The sequence below is a fragment of the Bos javanicus genome, chromosome 21, assembly GCF_032452875.1.
Source record: "Bos javanicus breed banteng chromosome 21, ARS-OSU_banteng_1.0, whole genome shotgun sequence".
Lineage (NCBI taxonomy): Eukaryota > Metazoa > Chordata > Mammalia > Artiodactyla > Bovidae > Bos > Bos javanicus.
Genome location: NC_083888.1, coordinates 5,653,733 through 5,670,570, shown reverse-complemented (window position 1 = coordinate 5,670,570; position 16,838 = coordinate 5,653,733). Strand labels below are relative to the sequence as shown.

Sequence of the window (16,838 nt, the reverse complement as noted above, 5' to 3'; positions counted from 1 at the left end):
AAAAAAAAATAAATTTTAGGAAAATTCTCTGATAAAATGTATTAGTTAGCCTTAGTGTTGAGCTGCGCAGTCATGTCTAACACTTTGCAACCCAGTAGACTGTAGCTGGCCAGGCTTCTTTGTCCATGGGATTCTCTAAGCAAGCATACTAGAGTGGGTTGCCATTCCCTTCTCTAGGGGATCTCTGTGACCCAAGAACCGAACCTGGGTCTCCCACATTGCAGGCAGATTATATACCATCTGAGCCACCAAGGAAGCCAGGATAAAATGTATAAGCCAATCTAATTTCCAGATGACCTAAGTTCTCCTGGAAATGGCCTATACATTTCAAAGCCAAATAAAGTATAACATTTCCCTCTGAGGGTCATGTGAGAGATAAGCATACACAATGGATAAAAATACATATCTATAACATACTTGCTGATATGAGGAAAACATCTACAGTCAAAGCATTAATTTAAAGAAGAAAGAGAAATAATAGTCCTGTTTGTTAACATGTCCAGGCTTCAAGAACAGAAATTACATTTTCAGTAAAACAGAGGAAGTATATAAGTACAGTTTGCTACTTTAGCATTATATTTCTTTTCAAAAGAATCTAGACAATCAATTCACCTTTTACTTATGTATTCACTTATACTTATGTAAGTATACATAAATATGAATAGGTGCTTAATTAAAAACTTATTTTCAAAAAGGAGAGAATAAAGAAACACAATAAATATTTGATAAACTGAACTTTAAAAAGGAAGGAAATGACAGGTCTTAGCTCTATAAGGACCTTAGACATGAACCTGCCTGAACTTTCATTGTATTGATGTGGAATAGAAGGGGAAAATCTCACAGGAAGAAAAGAGAATGTGAACTTCTACTCCCGTGTAAAATGGTTCAAAGTTAGATTAATTACCAGGGCATGAGTCACAGGTTTGCTACTATTGTACAACTGAGCCCTCAAATGGCCTTGTTCAGACACCTCTTCACTTGGCACTACAACAGTTACCTGTGAGCCAAAAGCAGAGCAATCCCAGAGCACTACCCCACACATATTTTTTTTTCAATATTCTTTTATGGAATAAAAAAGAAGGCAAGCCTAGGCATTTATTAAGCATGTGAAGTTTAAATACTTCTAGACAGAAACAACAGCCTACTGCCATTAAGATTGATTCCTAGTTCCTAAGAATTGAAAGGCTCTATGATCAGAGTTTAATCAGAAGGTTTTATATAAAAGAACACAGATCTGAAGCAATGCAAGTCTCAGATAACATTTAAGTCCAAGGTATATATTTTGAGACTTTCAACTGAAGATAGTAACAATCCTTTTTCAATTCCTGTAAACTGCTACACCTACCCTTCTTTAAAGAACCCTTAATGCCCTCATGTTGCTCAGTGGAAATGGCAGAGCCCAGAAATCTACTCATTGTATCATTAAAAGTAAAAGAAAAGGGCTTTCCTGGTGGCTCAGTGGTAAACAATCTGCCTACCACTGCAGGAAACACAAGTTCAACCCCTGATCCTGGAAGATTCCATATGTCGCGGAACAACTAAGACCATTTACCACGACTACTGAACCTGTGCTCTAGAGCCCACAAGTCACGACTGCTGAGCCCATGTGTGCTGCAACTACTGAGGCCTGAGTTCCCCATTGTCCAAGGGAAGACACTGCTGTGCGCTGCAACTAGAGGGTAGCCCCTGCTTGCCACAACTGGAGAAAAGCCCTCAAAGCAATGAAGACCCAGCACAGACAAAATAAATAAACAAAATTATAAAAGTAGAAGAAAAAAAGCTTACCTTCAGATTTTACCACCCTTACCCTTGCCCTGGACTCTTCCAGGGCCATAATTTACTCGGGGATAGTGTGCTTATTCCACATGTGCTTAAATTTGAGTAGCTTAGATCCCCTCTAAATCATACTTAAGACACAAAGAAGGATGTACAGAATAATCTGGATGTACTAGTTAGTAACTGCTATTCTAGACCCCTCCCCCCAAAATATCAAAGCATAAGGCACAAATTAAAACTTGTAAGGAAAAGAAATTCTAAATACAAAGCAAATGTCAGTAACTTTCAAATGATCTACTTATTTGTTCTTCATCTGTCGGTCTCTGTACTCCTTTCTGGGGAGGGCCCTTTCTCATTTTGAATGGCTCCTAGCTAAGATAAAAATGAGCCAGACAAATCAAAACTCCAGGTCACTTCCTAGAATGAGGAGGTATAACACAAACATAATGCAGGGCAAAAGAAAGAAGCTTTCTTGTGATATCACAGGATATGCTGAAACATGGTATCAAGTGTACATGAATTTTGATAGGAAAGTTCACATTTGCTATCATCTCCTTAAGCCATATCTTCTATATTCCCAAAGGATATCAATTTACTCTCTTTTGCCATCATGAGTATTTCATTGTGAAAGCCCTAGAAGTTCTGGTTCAGGAGAAAATAAAAACTCAGCAACCCTGAATCTGGTGTCATAGCATGTGGGCTCAAGTTTCAGGTCTACTCTTTACCTACTAACCATGTGACCTTGGCCAGCTCACTTAGCTCTCATTTTCTTGACTGAGATCATACCACTTATGATTTTATATATCTCTTAAACTTTAAGCTTCTATTCAAATGCAAGGTGTAAGTAATATCTTATGATCTAAGCAGTTTAATCTAATGAAAATTACATAAAAGCCCTGAAAAAATATAAATTTCTACTTCAAAAAGCATGATCTTGCTCTCATGTTAAATTTTCCTTCCTTCTTTTGCATTAAAACAGATATGAAAAAGAAGAGATATGAGATTAGTGGAGCAACACAGTTTTCTGTAGTGTCATGGGTTGGAAAAAACTAAGGGTGAGTTATTGGGAGTTAAAGTTATAAGGGGGTAGGAAAGACTATACTTAACCCCTTGAGAAGAAGTAAGAATGGCCTTAAGGTTTAAAAGAAGATTTTATTCCTTCCTGATAACTGCTGGAGAGGCCAAGACCAGGACACAGCAAGTTGGTCTTCCTCAGCTATGCTGTGTTGGCAAGCAAAACACTTTTCTAGTTCACTGTCTGATCAAATGTTGAAAATGGAGCTGTCCACACCAAAGTAGGAAATCTGCAAGTGTACAACCTGGATGTCAAGTTCAAAGCTCATCAGACACTACTCAAGAAAAGCAAATATTTCAGGACAGCAGAGTAATTTGCTAATTTACAAGTGCAGCAGCACAATTCTAATTTAGGCATTCTCTGACAAATCTAAACATGTGAGTAAAAGCAGAGTTAACTGTCAAAAAGGAAAACACTATCAAGCATTCTCAGCTAGAGTTTAGTGGTATCAAGCGGCTTTCTTTTCTTCCCCCTATCAATAGCACATTGCTGGCCAAAGTAAAGTTGTTATTTGTACAGAAACCTCTTGGACAATCCATTAAACAGAGTTGGTTAAACCCTTGGGATGAGAACCCTGCAAATGGTCATAAACGTACAATATGCACCACAGTTAGTCTTGGACAAAATGATCTTTATCAGATTTTGTCTTGAAAGAAAGTGAAAGTGAAGTGAAAGTGCAAGTCATTCAGTCGAATCTGACTCTTTGCGACCCCATGGACTATGCAGTCCATGAAATTCTCCAGGCCAGAATACTGGAGTGGGTAGCCTTTCCCTTCTCCAAGGGATCTTCCCAACCCAGGGATCGAACCTAGGTCCCCCACATTGCAGATGGATTTTTTACCAGCTGAGCCAGAAGGGAAGCCCAAGAATACCAGAGTGGGTAGCTTATTGCTTCTCCAGCGAATTTTCCTGACCCAGGAATCGAATTTCTTGAACCCAGGAGAACCAGGGTCTCCTGCACTGCAGGCAGATTCTTTACCAACTCAGCTACTGGGGATTCTGTTTTAAGTTCATCCAACTCTTGACATTTGAATATTCTTTTGCTCCAAAAAAAATTAATGTGCTAATAACAATTTTTTGAAATAGAGACAACTACCAAAATTATAGATGAACATTTATCTTCAGTTACCATAACACTAGTACAGTTTTAATAAAAAGGTTGGAAGTAATATCTATTTAAAGTAAATTAAGAAAAAAAATAAATAAAAAAATAAATTAAGTAAATTAAGAAAAAAAAAAGGTCACTTTTTCTGAGAAAGCAAATTGATATTTTTTCTTTGATTTCTTTATCCTTTGGAATGAAGGCTTGCTATTAAAATTTTCAATAAACCTTTAAACTATGCTATAAAACAATATTGTTTGGTATTTAATAAACCATTTCTGCTATTTTATAGCCATTCTAAAATGATAATGCATCCGCTAGTTATACTCTCCTAATATTGCTGACAAAGGACACAGGCACGCATGTCTGTTGTCAGACAACATGGTACGTGGAAGATGAGCTAAGTTCTTGCACCATCATTGACACTAATAAGCTCTGTGATCCTTAACCTTTCTCAATCTCAATTATCTTCACTGTGAAACTAATGTACTTGTGGAGACAGAATTTCTGATTTTATTTGTTTAGTTTCTAGACAACATTTAGTGTGCATCTGATTTCATGAGTGCCCATTAGTGGTGACCTCTGAGCAACAGATTAAGATTCTTTAAGGATCTTACCAAAATCCTTTATTCTAGAGGTGGGGCAAAGGGGGATGGAGAGGAAAGACACACAAACATTACTTACTTTTGAAAAAAATGTCTGATAATTATCAAGACAAAAGCATATGGAATGGTCATATATAAATGAGAGGGCTTCACAAAGATGAGTCCATCGTGATCTTCAAGATCTGACCATTTTACTGTTGGAGGAAGCCAGAATCTTTCCAACCAAAACCATTCTTTAAATGTCTGAAACATTCTAAAAAGATGAAACAAGAATATATTAGACTTATAAAACAAATACTTAAAACTGAGACAACACTGACACCTTTACTCAAAATACCTAAGCTAGAGAGTTCTGAACAGAGGGTAAGAACGAAGTACTATTATTTAATGGGCGTCATGGCTCTTCATTGTATTAAACAGGTATCATTCTGCAGAAACTCTCAGAACAGTTTTGGTCATGGCATGGAAAACTGAAGTTTAACACACCACTGTTCATACTCTTGGCACAACATACATTAATATTATGAGACTGTATCTTCCTCTTACATATTTCTATCATATGAAAATTAGTTTAACAATAATCTCTATAAGTTCAATATTCCAAAGGCCAACCTCATAAAATCTCCAAGCAGGTATCCTAAGAATTTCTCTAGAAGATAAAGGACAAGTATATTTAACTTTGTATTACAATGAAGAATTCAAATTACTCCATGTCAACAAATATTTACAGAGATCCATTATTTCTCAAGCCCTGTGCTAGGCACTGAGGATGCACTGGATTAAAAATCCAGTGTTCTTCCCCTAAGGACCTTATATTCTGTGGGCAGGGCAGGCCTGAATGACTGACACACTTGTTTTTTTAGGTGCAATAAAACAGGTTTGTGGTACAATAAAACAGAGTGCTGTGGGCTTCCCTGGTGGCTCAGATGGTAAAGAATCCATCTGCAGTGCGGGAGACCTAGGTTCAATCCCTGGATTGGGACGATCCCCTGGAGGAGGGCATGGCAACCCACTCCAGCATTCTTGCCTGGAGAACCCCCATGGACAGAGGAGCCTGGCAGGCTCCAGTCCACAGGGTCTCAAAAAGCCAAACACGACTGAGTGACTAAACATATGCACACACAGAGGGTGCTGTGGAACACGACAGTCAGCACCAAGCCCAGCCAGGACATGTCAGGGAAAGATCACTGGGACAGGTGACCCTTGCGGTGTCTTGAACAGTGAAGTGAAGTGAAGTTGCTCAGTCGTGTCTGACTCTGCAAACCCATGGACTGTAGCCTACCAGGATCCTCCATCCATGGGATTCTCCAGGCAAGAATACTGGAATGGGTTACTATTTCCTTCTCCAGGGGATCTTCCTGACCCAGGGATCAAACCCAGGTCTCCCGCACTGCAGGCAGACACTTTACCCTCTGAGCCACCAGGGAAGCCTTGAACAATAAATTGAAATAAACCAGAGAAATGGAGGAAAATGGGAAAGAGGAAATAGAAGTTCTAAAGAAAGAAAGCACACTGATCAAGTAACTAGAAATATAGAATATATAGATGCTCCAGTCCCATCATTTGTGCTATGACAGTTTTAATCTTGACATTTTGCTCTTGAGGATGTTTTGACCTCATCATTCAATAGTTAATCAGAGAAAGAAGTAAAAATGTCCTCAGATTCACTACAGGGTAGTCAAAATAACTTTATCAAAATCTCTTGACTGATAAATAACCCAGTGCCCATGGAACACCACCAGCAGTGTGGTTCAGCCACACTGTAAGAATCCAAGGTGTGGGATGCTTGGTCACACACAGGTGCCCAGAGCCTCAGCTTGTTGTCCTGCCATAATTACTAATAGTGCCCCTTCCTTTCAGGAGTGTCCCAGTTTGGGTAATTAACCATACGGTGACTGTCATCAAAAGCCTGGTGAGACAGTTCAGACTTGGTCACAGAGGATCTGCAATCCATGCTAAGGAGCTTGGGCTTTAGCTAATGGAACCAATGAAGAGGATTATGCAGAAGAATAAAATGATCAGATATTTTAGAAAGGCTGCTTGGGCACCTAGGTTCTCTGTGAGCCCACATGGTGTCTTTGTGCTGACTAGAGGATGGTGTCCCCTCTGGGCAGACTCAGCACATGAGAGCTGGGTTTCAGCCCCCTGAGTCCCCCCTCCTCCCACCCCCAGCTAGGCACACACATGGCTGCTCTCTGGAAGTGTTAAACGATGCACATTTCAGGACACTGGAAGACTGGAGAGCAATTCCGAGTTTGAGGTAGCAGATACAGTTAGAAATGGGAAGGTGCAAAGAGCAGTGGCATCAGGGAGCTGAACATGCTGATAACAATGCTGTTCACAAGATTACACATGAGATCCAAAGTGGGCAGAGAATAAAGAGAGGCCAAGAAAGAAGTGAGAATGAGGGGAAAAACAGAAAATTCAAGCAGCTGGAGGTCAAAGAACAAGTCTGGGGGGAAGGAGACTAAACACCCGAAAGAGCGTGAAGACTCTGTCAGAGGTGAGGTTGAGAGTGGAGTACCGACATTACAGATTTCTGATTTCAGATGTAGAGGAATTCCAGAGTGTGGACTCCAATATCCTTTAGAAAAATCCATACCAAAACCAAACAACTAAACCTGGTGAGATACTCCCTATTTTATTTCATTTCTCATCCACTGCTCAGAGACACGCACATTCAAAGTAGCAGGAACCCAGGCACACCCACACCTGAAAGGTTTGTGTGGAGAGAGAGAAGGGCTGCTTTCTTTTTCATGTATTAATCATTTTACTACAACCTCTACCCTGGAGGAGGATAAGCACCATTAATACAGTCACAAAATTGTGCAAATATGGTGGAATAAAGATCATTAAGGAAGATTTATTGAATACTTTCCATCAGTTTTGGGGGCTACAGAAAGGAAAGGGATGATCCTAAAGGGACTTTAGGGAGCTTAGAACTGAGTGAGAACTGGCCTGGATCGGGCTCAGGAAGAGAGAGTGCAAACTGATGAAAGAGACGTAAGGAGGAAAGAATTAACACACTTCCATAGGCGAACTGAGGATTCAGGGAACTGAACGCACCGGTTGCCTGGGCCATCTGACATACCTGACCGAAGACGGAATCAAGAGAGGGAACCTATGATGAAGTGCACAGTCAGATACAGCTCAGAACAAGAGGAGACACAAGTCTTTGAGTCAGACTACAACTAAAGTTCAAACTTCCTATAGATTTTATAAATGAGCCCAGGCAACAGAAGTCTCTCTCATCAAAGACAAGACTTGTTCCAGGCCTGTGTCCTTCATTGTATCAGAATGAGCTACTCCTGCAAAGGCAAATCTATTTCTTCCTAAAAGTTTGCCTCAGCATGTTCATTACATTATTGGCTCCAAATTTAATAAACTATGACTCAGGAAACAAATAGTGGCAGTGAGTTTGTTTTGGTATTATTATAATAATCTTTATACAAAATAGTTCACTCACTCCTAAAATGCATCTCCAGGCAGTACAGATTATTTTCTCCAGTGTGCTGCTGCTGCTGCTAAGTTGCTTCAGTCGACTCTGTGCGACCCCATAGACGGCAGCCCACCAGGCTTCCCAGTCCCTGGGATTCTCTAGGCAAAAACACTGGAGTGGGTTGCCATTTCCTTCTCCAATTGTCCAGTGTGAAACATAACTAAAAAATAGCTTTCAATGGTTATATAGGAGCTGACATGCTAAATAATATGCAAGCAATAAAATGAGATTTGTTGAAAGCCTAGTAACTTTAACACCCAACAACCAAAAAAAAAAAAAAATATAAAGGGAGAGAGAAAGAACTTAGAGTTGCAAATGATCCCCTGGAAAATGTAGCTCAAACTGAGAAAAAACTACATTATTTACTATTTCTCCATGTACTGCCACCAAATATCAATTATTGCTGCTTCAAAAGAGTTAAGAATCTCTTCTTTACAGAATACACAAAAATTAACTCAAAATGGAAGCACAGACCTAAATATAATGGCTAAAATAATAACACTCTTTGTGTAGGAGTAAATCTTCATGACCTTGGGTTAAGCAAAGCTTTCTTGCTTATGACACCCAAAGCACAAAAATAAAAAACAGATAAATTTGGCCTCATTGAAATTTTGGTTTTCAAACAAACTTTTTGGTTCTCAAAGGATACCATCAAGAAAGTTAAAAGAAAATCTGTAGAGTGGGAGGAAATATTTGAAAATCATAGATCTGATAAGGGACATGTATTTAGAATATGGCAGAAAGTGAAGAGAAACTAAAGAGCCCCTTGATAAGGGTCAAAGAAGAGAGTGAAAAAGCTGGTTTGAAACTCAACATGAAAAAAGCTAAGATCATGGCATCTGGTTCCATCACTTCATGGCAAACAGATGGGGAAAAAGTGGAAGCAGTGACAGATTTTATTTTCTTGGGCTCCAAAATCACTGCAGATGGTGACTGCAGCCATGAAATTAAAAGATGCTTGCTTCTTGGAAGAAAAGCTATGACAAATCTACACAGTGTACTAAAAATCAGAGACATTACTTTGCCAACAAAGGTCCATCTAGTCAAAGCTATGGTTTTTCCAATAGTCATACATGGATGTGAGAACTGGACCATAAAGAAGGCTGAGCACCAAAGAACTGATGCTTTTGAACTGTGGTGTTGCAGAAGACTCTTGAGGGTCCCTTGGACAGCAAGGAGATCAAACCAGTCAATCCTCAAGGAAATCAGTCCTGAATATTCACTGGAAGGACTGATGCTAAAGCTGAAGCTCCAATACTTTGGCTACCTGATGCAAAGAGCTGACTCGTTAGAAAAGACCCTGATGCTGGGAAACACTGAGGGCAAGAGGAGAAGGGGGCGGCAGACAAAAAGACAGTTGGATGGCATCATGACTCAATGGACATGAGTTTAAGCAAACTCCAGGAGATAGTGAAGGACAGGGAAGCCTGGCGTGCCACAGTCCATGGGACTGCAAAGAATCCGACATGACTTAGAGAATGAACAGGAACAGTAATGCTACTACATGGATGGCTCTTGAAAACATGCTCAATAAAAGGAACCAGGCACAAAAGGCAGATTTTGTACGATTCTATTCATGTGAAATGTTCAGAACAGGCAAATGTATGGAAACAGGTTAGTAGTTTCTTGGGGTGTACAAATGGGTGTCAGGGGAAATGGGGAGTGACTGCTAATGGGTACAGAGTTTCTTTGGAGTGATGAAACTGTTCACAAGTTGGGTGTGGTGTTGACTGCATAACTCTGTGAATATACTAAAAAAACATTAAATTTCACACTTTAAATGAATGAACTGTATGGTATGTGAGTTACATCTAAAGAAAAAAAATATTAAAAACTCCCCTTCTAAGTTTCATCCCCTTTAAACCTTTACATCTTTTAATCCATGGCTCAGCCAGAACTTCACGTTAAAGCTTCCTATCATCTCATTTAAGGGGTTTAAGAGTTATCTCCCAAATTCACCTGAGTCATGATTGTGTCCAAGGGGACTTCCCTGGCAGTACAGTGGTTAGAGTTCTGACCTTTCACTGCCAAGGATGCACGTTTAATCCCTGGTCAGAAAACCCAAGATCCCTCAAGCCGCACAGTGCAGCCAAAACAAAACAAAACAAACAAACAAAAAAACAACTGTGTCTACGAACTCAGAAACAGAAGTAAATGAAAGACTATATCCAGATTCAGACTTAAGCATGATTTTAAAGTTAATGGCTTTCTGGAAGGAAAAAAGTTCATGCTTTAAAAAGCAAAAATCAACTAACTCCTCTAAGGAGAAGTGGTTTTCCCAGATGATAGTACAGATGGTACAGACTGTTCAATAGATGCCCACAGGCCAACATTCCAGCTCTGGGCAGTGGCTTTACCCATCCAGACTGTTCCTCCAGCCAGCCGCTCTACCATGCCTGCTCTCGAGATGCGATCTGGGGCTAAACTGCGACAAGCACTTTCCTCCTCCTTCCTGCCGTTGCAGTCTAGCAGCAGGAAGCCGGTCACATTCTCTTAGCCTCTCAGCAGCCGTCTTAGGGCCACAGGCCTGTTCCAGCACTGCGGGCATCCTTCACAGTCAGCCTTCTCTGACTGTAGCATACAGGATGTGCCGTTCTGGAGGGAGCAGGGCACCCAGCCCTCATGATAGCAGGGAAGTCACTGCTGTGTGTGGATCTGGTGCCATGCCTTTCCCTCTGTGAAAGTCAAGGTGGACAATTCTCCATCTGCTGGCTGTTGGCCTGGGCTGGCCTGGGTTTGGCCAAATGGACACTTTGCCCCAGACTTTGAATCTGGAGCAGACAGGGACAAGAGGGAGTGCAGCAGCAGATGGCATTCTACCCGGCTGCTGCTGCTGAGAAGACAGCTGTCATCTCTCGGCTTCCTGCCCTTCCTGATCACTGTGGTCGCTTGGTTTCTACTGTGGTCCAGGTTTGACCTACCACCTTTTTTGGTGCTGCTGTGAGTCACTTTCAGTGAAGTCTTTTTTTTAAGGTAATAAGAAACAGGTGGCTTCCACTGCTTATAATCAAGAGTGATGACTGATACACCTAGCATTTTCCTTACCCTCTTTTAGGAGAAACTGACAGCTCCAACTCAGCTGTCTGAACCTTAAACTTAGCAACAGTGCCTGTTCTTAGGGTTTTCAAATGGAGAAGCAGGAACTCCCTTGAATAACTGAGGAGGGGCAGGTAGCTTGCAGCATCTGCCAATTTCTCCCTCTGGTTAGCCACCAATCTCTCTTGCCCACAAAGGCACTCACTGGTCCCCTTTCCTTTCTTTCTCTCCCATTTTTGCTCCTGTTCTGCATACTATGTTTCAAAGTTGACAGTTATGCTCAGTCATTACTTAAACTTTTTTTTTGGTTGTTCAGCATAACACAGGCTACTGGCCTCCCTAAGCCAGCCTTAAAAAGTTTGGTGAATGACAAATATTATCTACACAGAGTGGAATGGTACCTGATGCTGTATTAACTAAGTATCATAATATTTAAACAATCCTTAGATGGAAACAAAATGAGATGGAAAGATCCCTGTTTTTAAAACCAGACAAGTTACTGCTTAAAAAAAAGTCCTAAGCATTTGTAACAATGAATCTTATTCTGGGACCCTACCCATGACTCACTCACTCTTGAACACTCTGAGAAGCTCACTAAATATCATATCAAACTCATAGCCCACCTCTTGTCTTTATTAATTTGGCTGAAATCTAGGTTTTTCTGGCAACTGAAAATTGCCAAGAGTATTGACAACTCTTCAGTCTCTGCTTAGAGTCCTCTGGGAAGCAAACGTATTCATTTACTCCTTGGCCATTCTCAGTCCCTTTTTTTCTCATCAGCTACTCAAACTCCATTTTCCCCATCTTTTGTACAATCTCTAAGTACTGAAATCCCTATTTACATAAAAAGGATATCTGAAGGAACTTCAATTTTTACCTATATAAAAAATCTGAAGCTATTTTTTAAAATAGGAAATATTTGCAAGAAAAGTACCTGAAGTTATTTCCTTTTACTTTGGGGAAGTAATGGAAGTGGCATCTTAACCCAGCTGTGTTTTCCCACTAATACTGTGGAAATTTTAAACCCTATTTTCAACTCCAGCTGCCAGCAGTTTGCGGGAAAACCATCTAATGCATGTAGGTTTTTATGACTCATTATTTTCTGACTTCATGGATACAGAACCCAGCAGGGTGAAAGAAGCCTGCTGAGCCACTTTTTTAGACACACACTATTAAATCTGACCTAGGACTTGAAGAAATAAAATCATCTGGGTTACAAGTTCATCACTATTTGAAGCAACATTTTTGTGTTGCTTCACAAAAATGTGTTACTCCAACTATTGCTGAGGTAAGAACTCTAAATCAGGCTGAGGTTTTGGACAGCTTCTGATATCTATCAATCCAATCCCAACTATAAACACCACATTAGTTGAGAAGATAGCTCTACAGAACATATCTCTTGGATACGAGGGGAATGAAAGAAAGTGTCTCTACAGAATAGAAAATATTGCTCAGATAGAGCATGGTGATGAGAAATGGGAAGTTAAGAAAATAAGTTTAACTGAAGTAAATTCCTGAGCAATGCGAGTGAAAGAGAGACACTCTTGAATCAATATTCTTTGGTCTTTGAGTATTATTATGGTTGGAGGATATGAAAGTTGGTGAGAGTTTTTGAGACTGGGAGACCAGCTGGATTAAGTGGGACCAGGGTTTTCTGGTGAAGAAAAGTCAGCTCCAGAAGAGCAAGCATCTTGCCCCGCTCATTCACTGCTGTATACCCAGAGCTTGCCACACAGTAGACACTACCTAAGTGTCTGCTGAATGAATCAACGGAGGGTTTATACTACGGTCAAAAATGATATCTAATTTAACTATGTACAACTTCATTTTTATTAGTTGCAAAACAACTTAAAATTTGGTGCAGGAGGTTAGGCAAACATGTTTATTTACCTTCTATTTTTTTTTCCTTTGGAACTAACTCTACTAACTCAGTCAAAACAACTGGTTTATGCCTTTAAGACAAAACAGAAAGAAAATATGAGCACCTAGTTGCTTCCTGTGAACTGTGCCAACTGTAAATTCCGATTCTAAAAGCATTTTAAGTTGTGCCTTTTCAAATGGATAAGACAATGCAAAGGACAGAGCAACTTAACTCTGAAGGATATTTATTATGACTAAGTTAGTGCATAAAAAGTTAATAAATACCTGGGCTTATAGCTTTAGAAAACTGAAAAGAAGGGGAAAAAAGTCCTATACTTTAGGTAAAGAATTAACTTACAACAAGAAAAAAACAATTTTAATTCTCTCATACTGAATTTCACAGTTATATCAATTTAAAGCCTTGAAGAAATTCAGAATAGATTTAGAGACTAAAAGGAAAATTTCTGAGGCTCTGTAGCAAAAACATGGTATCACCTCGAAGATGCCACTGAGGGGCATCAGGATGTCCTAGGTATCCATTCATCCTGACTTTTAGTTACAGATCCCCACCCTAACCCCCAAGTTCAACCTGGACACGTGGCTGCCCTGCCATGCAAGACATTTCCCAACCTTCCTTTAGCATGGCTAGATGTGGCCATCCGTGACTATGTCTCAGTCAACGACACAGGAATGGAACTGATTTGGGTAATCTTCCCAAAGACCAAGCTGCATGCCCTGGTTTCTCTCCTGCCCAACAGTTGAAAGTGGGGATGACAGACCTGGAGCAGCCTTTGAAGCCAATCAGCACATTAGCCCCAATCTACCCATATCTGGACTGTTATGTGCAAGGGAAACAAACTTCTATCCCATGTAAGTCACTGAATTTTGATGCTGCTTACCTGCTCTGTGAAATGATTCTGGTCCCTTCAGTCCCTTTACCTATTTCCCTTTGCCAGCTGGCCCAGGAGCTTTGTAAGTAAGGAGTGGTGGAGAGACACTGCAGGAGCAGAGAGTTTTGTTTTTGGCTCTGGTGTGCTTCCAATGAAGGCTCCAGGAGCCCCCAGCAGCCAGCAGAACCCATCAGTGCCTTCCTGAGGAGTTTTGTGGCCAGTACCTCCAAAGAAACACTCCCCAATTGACAGCACCCTAGAGAGCAAATTTCTTGCAAGTTCCTGAGGGCTGCTTCCATAGCCAACCAGTTCTCCCGGTTCCAATAGCAACCCTGTATGCTCTTTCAACTCCGGGAGTTGCTGATGGACAGGGAGGCCTCATGTGCTGCAGTCCATGGGGTCTCAAAGAGTCGGACATGACTGAACTGACTGAACTGATGCTCGTTCAACAGAGTCTGCACATCAGCCTTGGGGGCTACTTCCTTGTGTACTCTATCTCAGCCCCAGGGGTCATGACTGCTTCCTACACCTGTGATTCCTATAATCTTAGAGTTCTTCCTACTGGCCAAACCTTCATTCTCCAATGCTTCCTGACTTGATGGAAAAGTCTAACAAACTTTATGTGCTTACTCTAATACCAATTAACAAAAGCTGAAGTTATACTGAACAAAAGGCCTCTGAAATTGAAATGAGAAGAAAGAGCCTTCTCATTTTCCCCTTCTGATGCTGTACATAGAGTTTGCTTAGAGATTAAGGGTAGACTTGAGATTTCAGGAAGATGTGCTTCTACATTTTTGCTTCCACTGATTCCAAAGCATAAGTTAACGTCTCCATGAGCCAGCTATCACTTTCTACTAAGACAATACTTTTTCACTGTTAGTAAACATTATGGAAAAATTTCCAGCAGAGCTAATAAACCCTTAAAATGCCAACAAGGCACTTGGCATCTGTACGGGGTCACTTTCTCTCTCAAGCCAAGCCCCTTCCCTGGTGCTGTTCTCTTCAGGCCATGTTTCTCTTGGCTCTAAGAAAACTGCACAATACGCCTTGATCTAGGTTCCTAACTTAAATAGCCCCTTCCTAACTCAAATAATGAGCCAGTTCAGTTCAGTTCAGTCGCTCAGTCATGTCCGACTCTTTGCGACCCCACGAATTGCAGCACGCCAGGCCTCCCTGTCCATCACCAATAATGAGCCAGTAACATTTAATTCCTAGAAAAGTACAGGCAGGGTCGCCATTTGCTGTTGTGTGCAGAAGAAACCCCCTTGGGGATGGCTTTGCCTGTGGCTTATTGTCCAAAGCAACTCCAGCTGTGTTTGGAGGTGGCTGTCACTGCCCTTCCCCAGTGCGCACTCTCTTAGCGCACACTCTCACACTCTTCCCCAGGGTGCACTCTCACTGCCCTTATCCAATGCACACTCTCTCAGTGCACACTCTCACACTCTTCCCCACTGCGCATTCTCTCAGTGCACATTCTCACTCTCTTCCCCACTGTGCATTCTCTCAGTGCACACTCTCACTCTCTTCCCCAGTGTGCATTCTCTCAGTGCACACTCTCACACTCTTCTGCAGTGCACAATCTCACTGCCCTTCCCCAGTGTGCACTCTCTCAGTGCACATTCTCACTCTCTTCCCCACTGTGCATTCTCTCAGTGCACACTCTCACACTCTTCCCCAGTGTGCATTCTCCCAGTGCACACTCTCACACTCCTCCCCAGTGCACACTCTCACTGCCCTTCCCCAGTGTGCACTCTCTCAGTGCACACTCTCACACTCTTCCCCAGTGCACACTCTCACTGCCCTTCCCCAGTGAACACTCTCTCAGTGCACTCTCACACTCTTCCCCAGTGAGCACTCTCTCAGTGCACACTCTCACACTCTTCCCCAGTGCTCATTCTCTCAGTGCACACTCTCACACTCCTCCCCAGTGCAAATTCTCACTGCCCTTCCCCAGTGTGTACTCTCTCAGTGCACACTCTCAAACTCTTCCCCAGTGCGCACTCTCACTGCCCTTACCCAATGCACACTCTCTCAGTGCACACTCTCACACTCTTCCCCAGTGCACACTCTCACACTCTTCCCCAGTGCACATTCTCTCAGTGCACAGTCTCACACACTTCCCCAGTGCACACTCTCTCCGTGTACACCCTCACACTCTTCCCCAGTGTGCACTCTCTCAGTGCACACTCTCACACTCTTCCCCAGTGCAGATTCTCACTGCCCTTCCCCAGTGAACACTCTCACACTCTTCCCCAGTGCACACTCTCTCAGTGCATACTCTCACACTCTTCCCCAGTGCACACTCTCAACTGCTCTTCCCCAGTGCACACTCTTACACTCTTCCCCAGTGCACATACTCTCAGTGCACACTCTCACACTCTTCTGCAGTGCACACTCTCACTGCCCTTCCCCAGTGTGCACTCTCTCAGTGAATGCTCTCACAGTCTTCCCCAGTGCGCACTCTCACACTCTTCCTCAGTGTGCACACTTCTGTGAGTGAGAAATTTGTAGCACGGCCCTGGACCACTGGACCCCCAGTCTGCTTTTCTAGGCTCTCTTCTGCTCCCTTTCTCCCTCACTTTCTGATCCCACAAGCAAGCTGGTTGACTTTATGACCCTTAGAGCAAAAGGCAAGCCAACTCCTTTCCTGCCTCAGGGCATATGCATAGACTGCTCCTTATGCTGAGTTCACCCATCTTCACACTACTCTCGCCTCCTTATCCTTCAAGTCTCAATTTAAGTGCCTCTAAGATCTTTATCAAAACTTTCCATGACCCCTGACCCCATCACTCCTACAGCTAAAAGAAACATTCCTGTTAGATTCTTCCATTACTGCCTTCTTTTTCTTCATAACATGTATCAAGCTTGTAATTTTATATATGTTGATTTGATTAAAGTCTGGTTCCCTCCCCAGACCTCAAGGTCTACTAGAGCAAGGACTACAGTTGTTTTGCTCACAATAGTATCCGTAAGTTGGCCTACAGAAACTGAAGGA

General features: G+C 41.8%; 1 protein-coding gene across 2 annotated transcripts in view; it reads right to left on the bottom strand.

Annotated features, from left to right (window-relative positions):
- The window catches only part of CERS3 (ceramide synthase 3), a 169,732-nt gene that overhangs the window by 131,896 nt on the left and 20,998 nt on the right, over positions 1–16,838 (bottom strand). For both annotated transcript variants that reach the window (XM_061394236.1, XM_061394235.1), the window contains exon 2: positions 4,638–4,811. In XM_061394236.1, the coding sequence (XP_061250220.1) occupies positions 4,638–4,810 (173 nt within the window). In that variant the 5' untranslated portion in view covers position 4,811. The remainder of the gene's footprint in view (positions 1–4,637; positions 4,812–16,838) is intronic.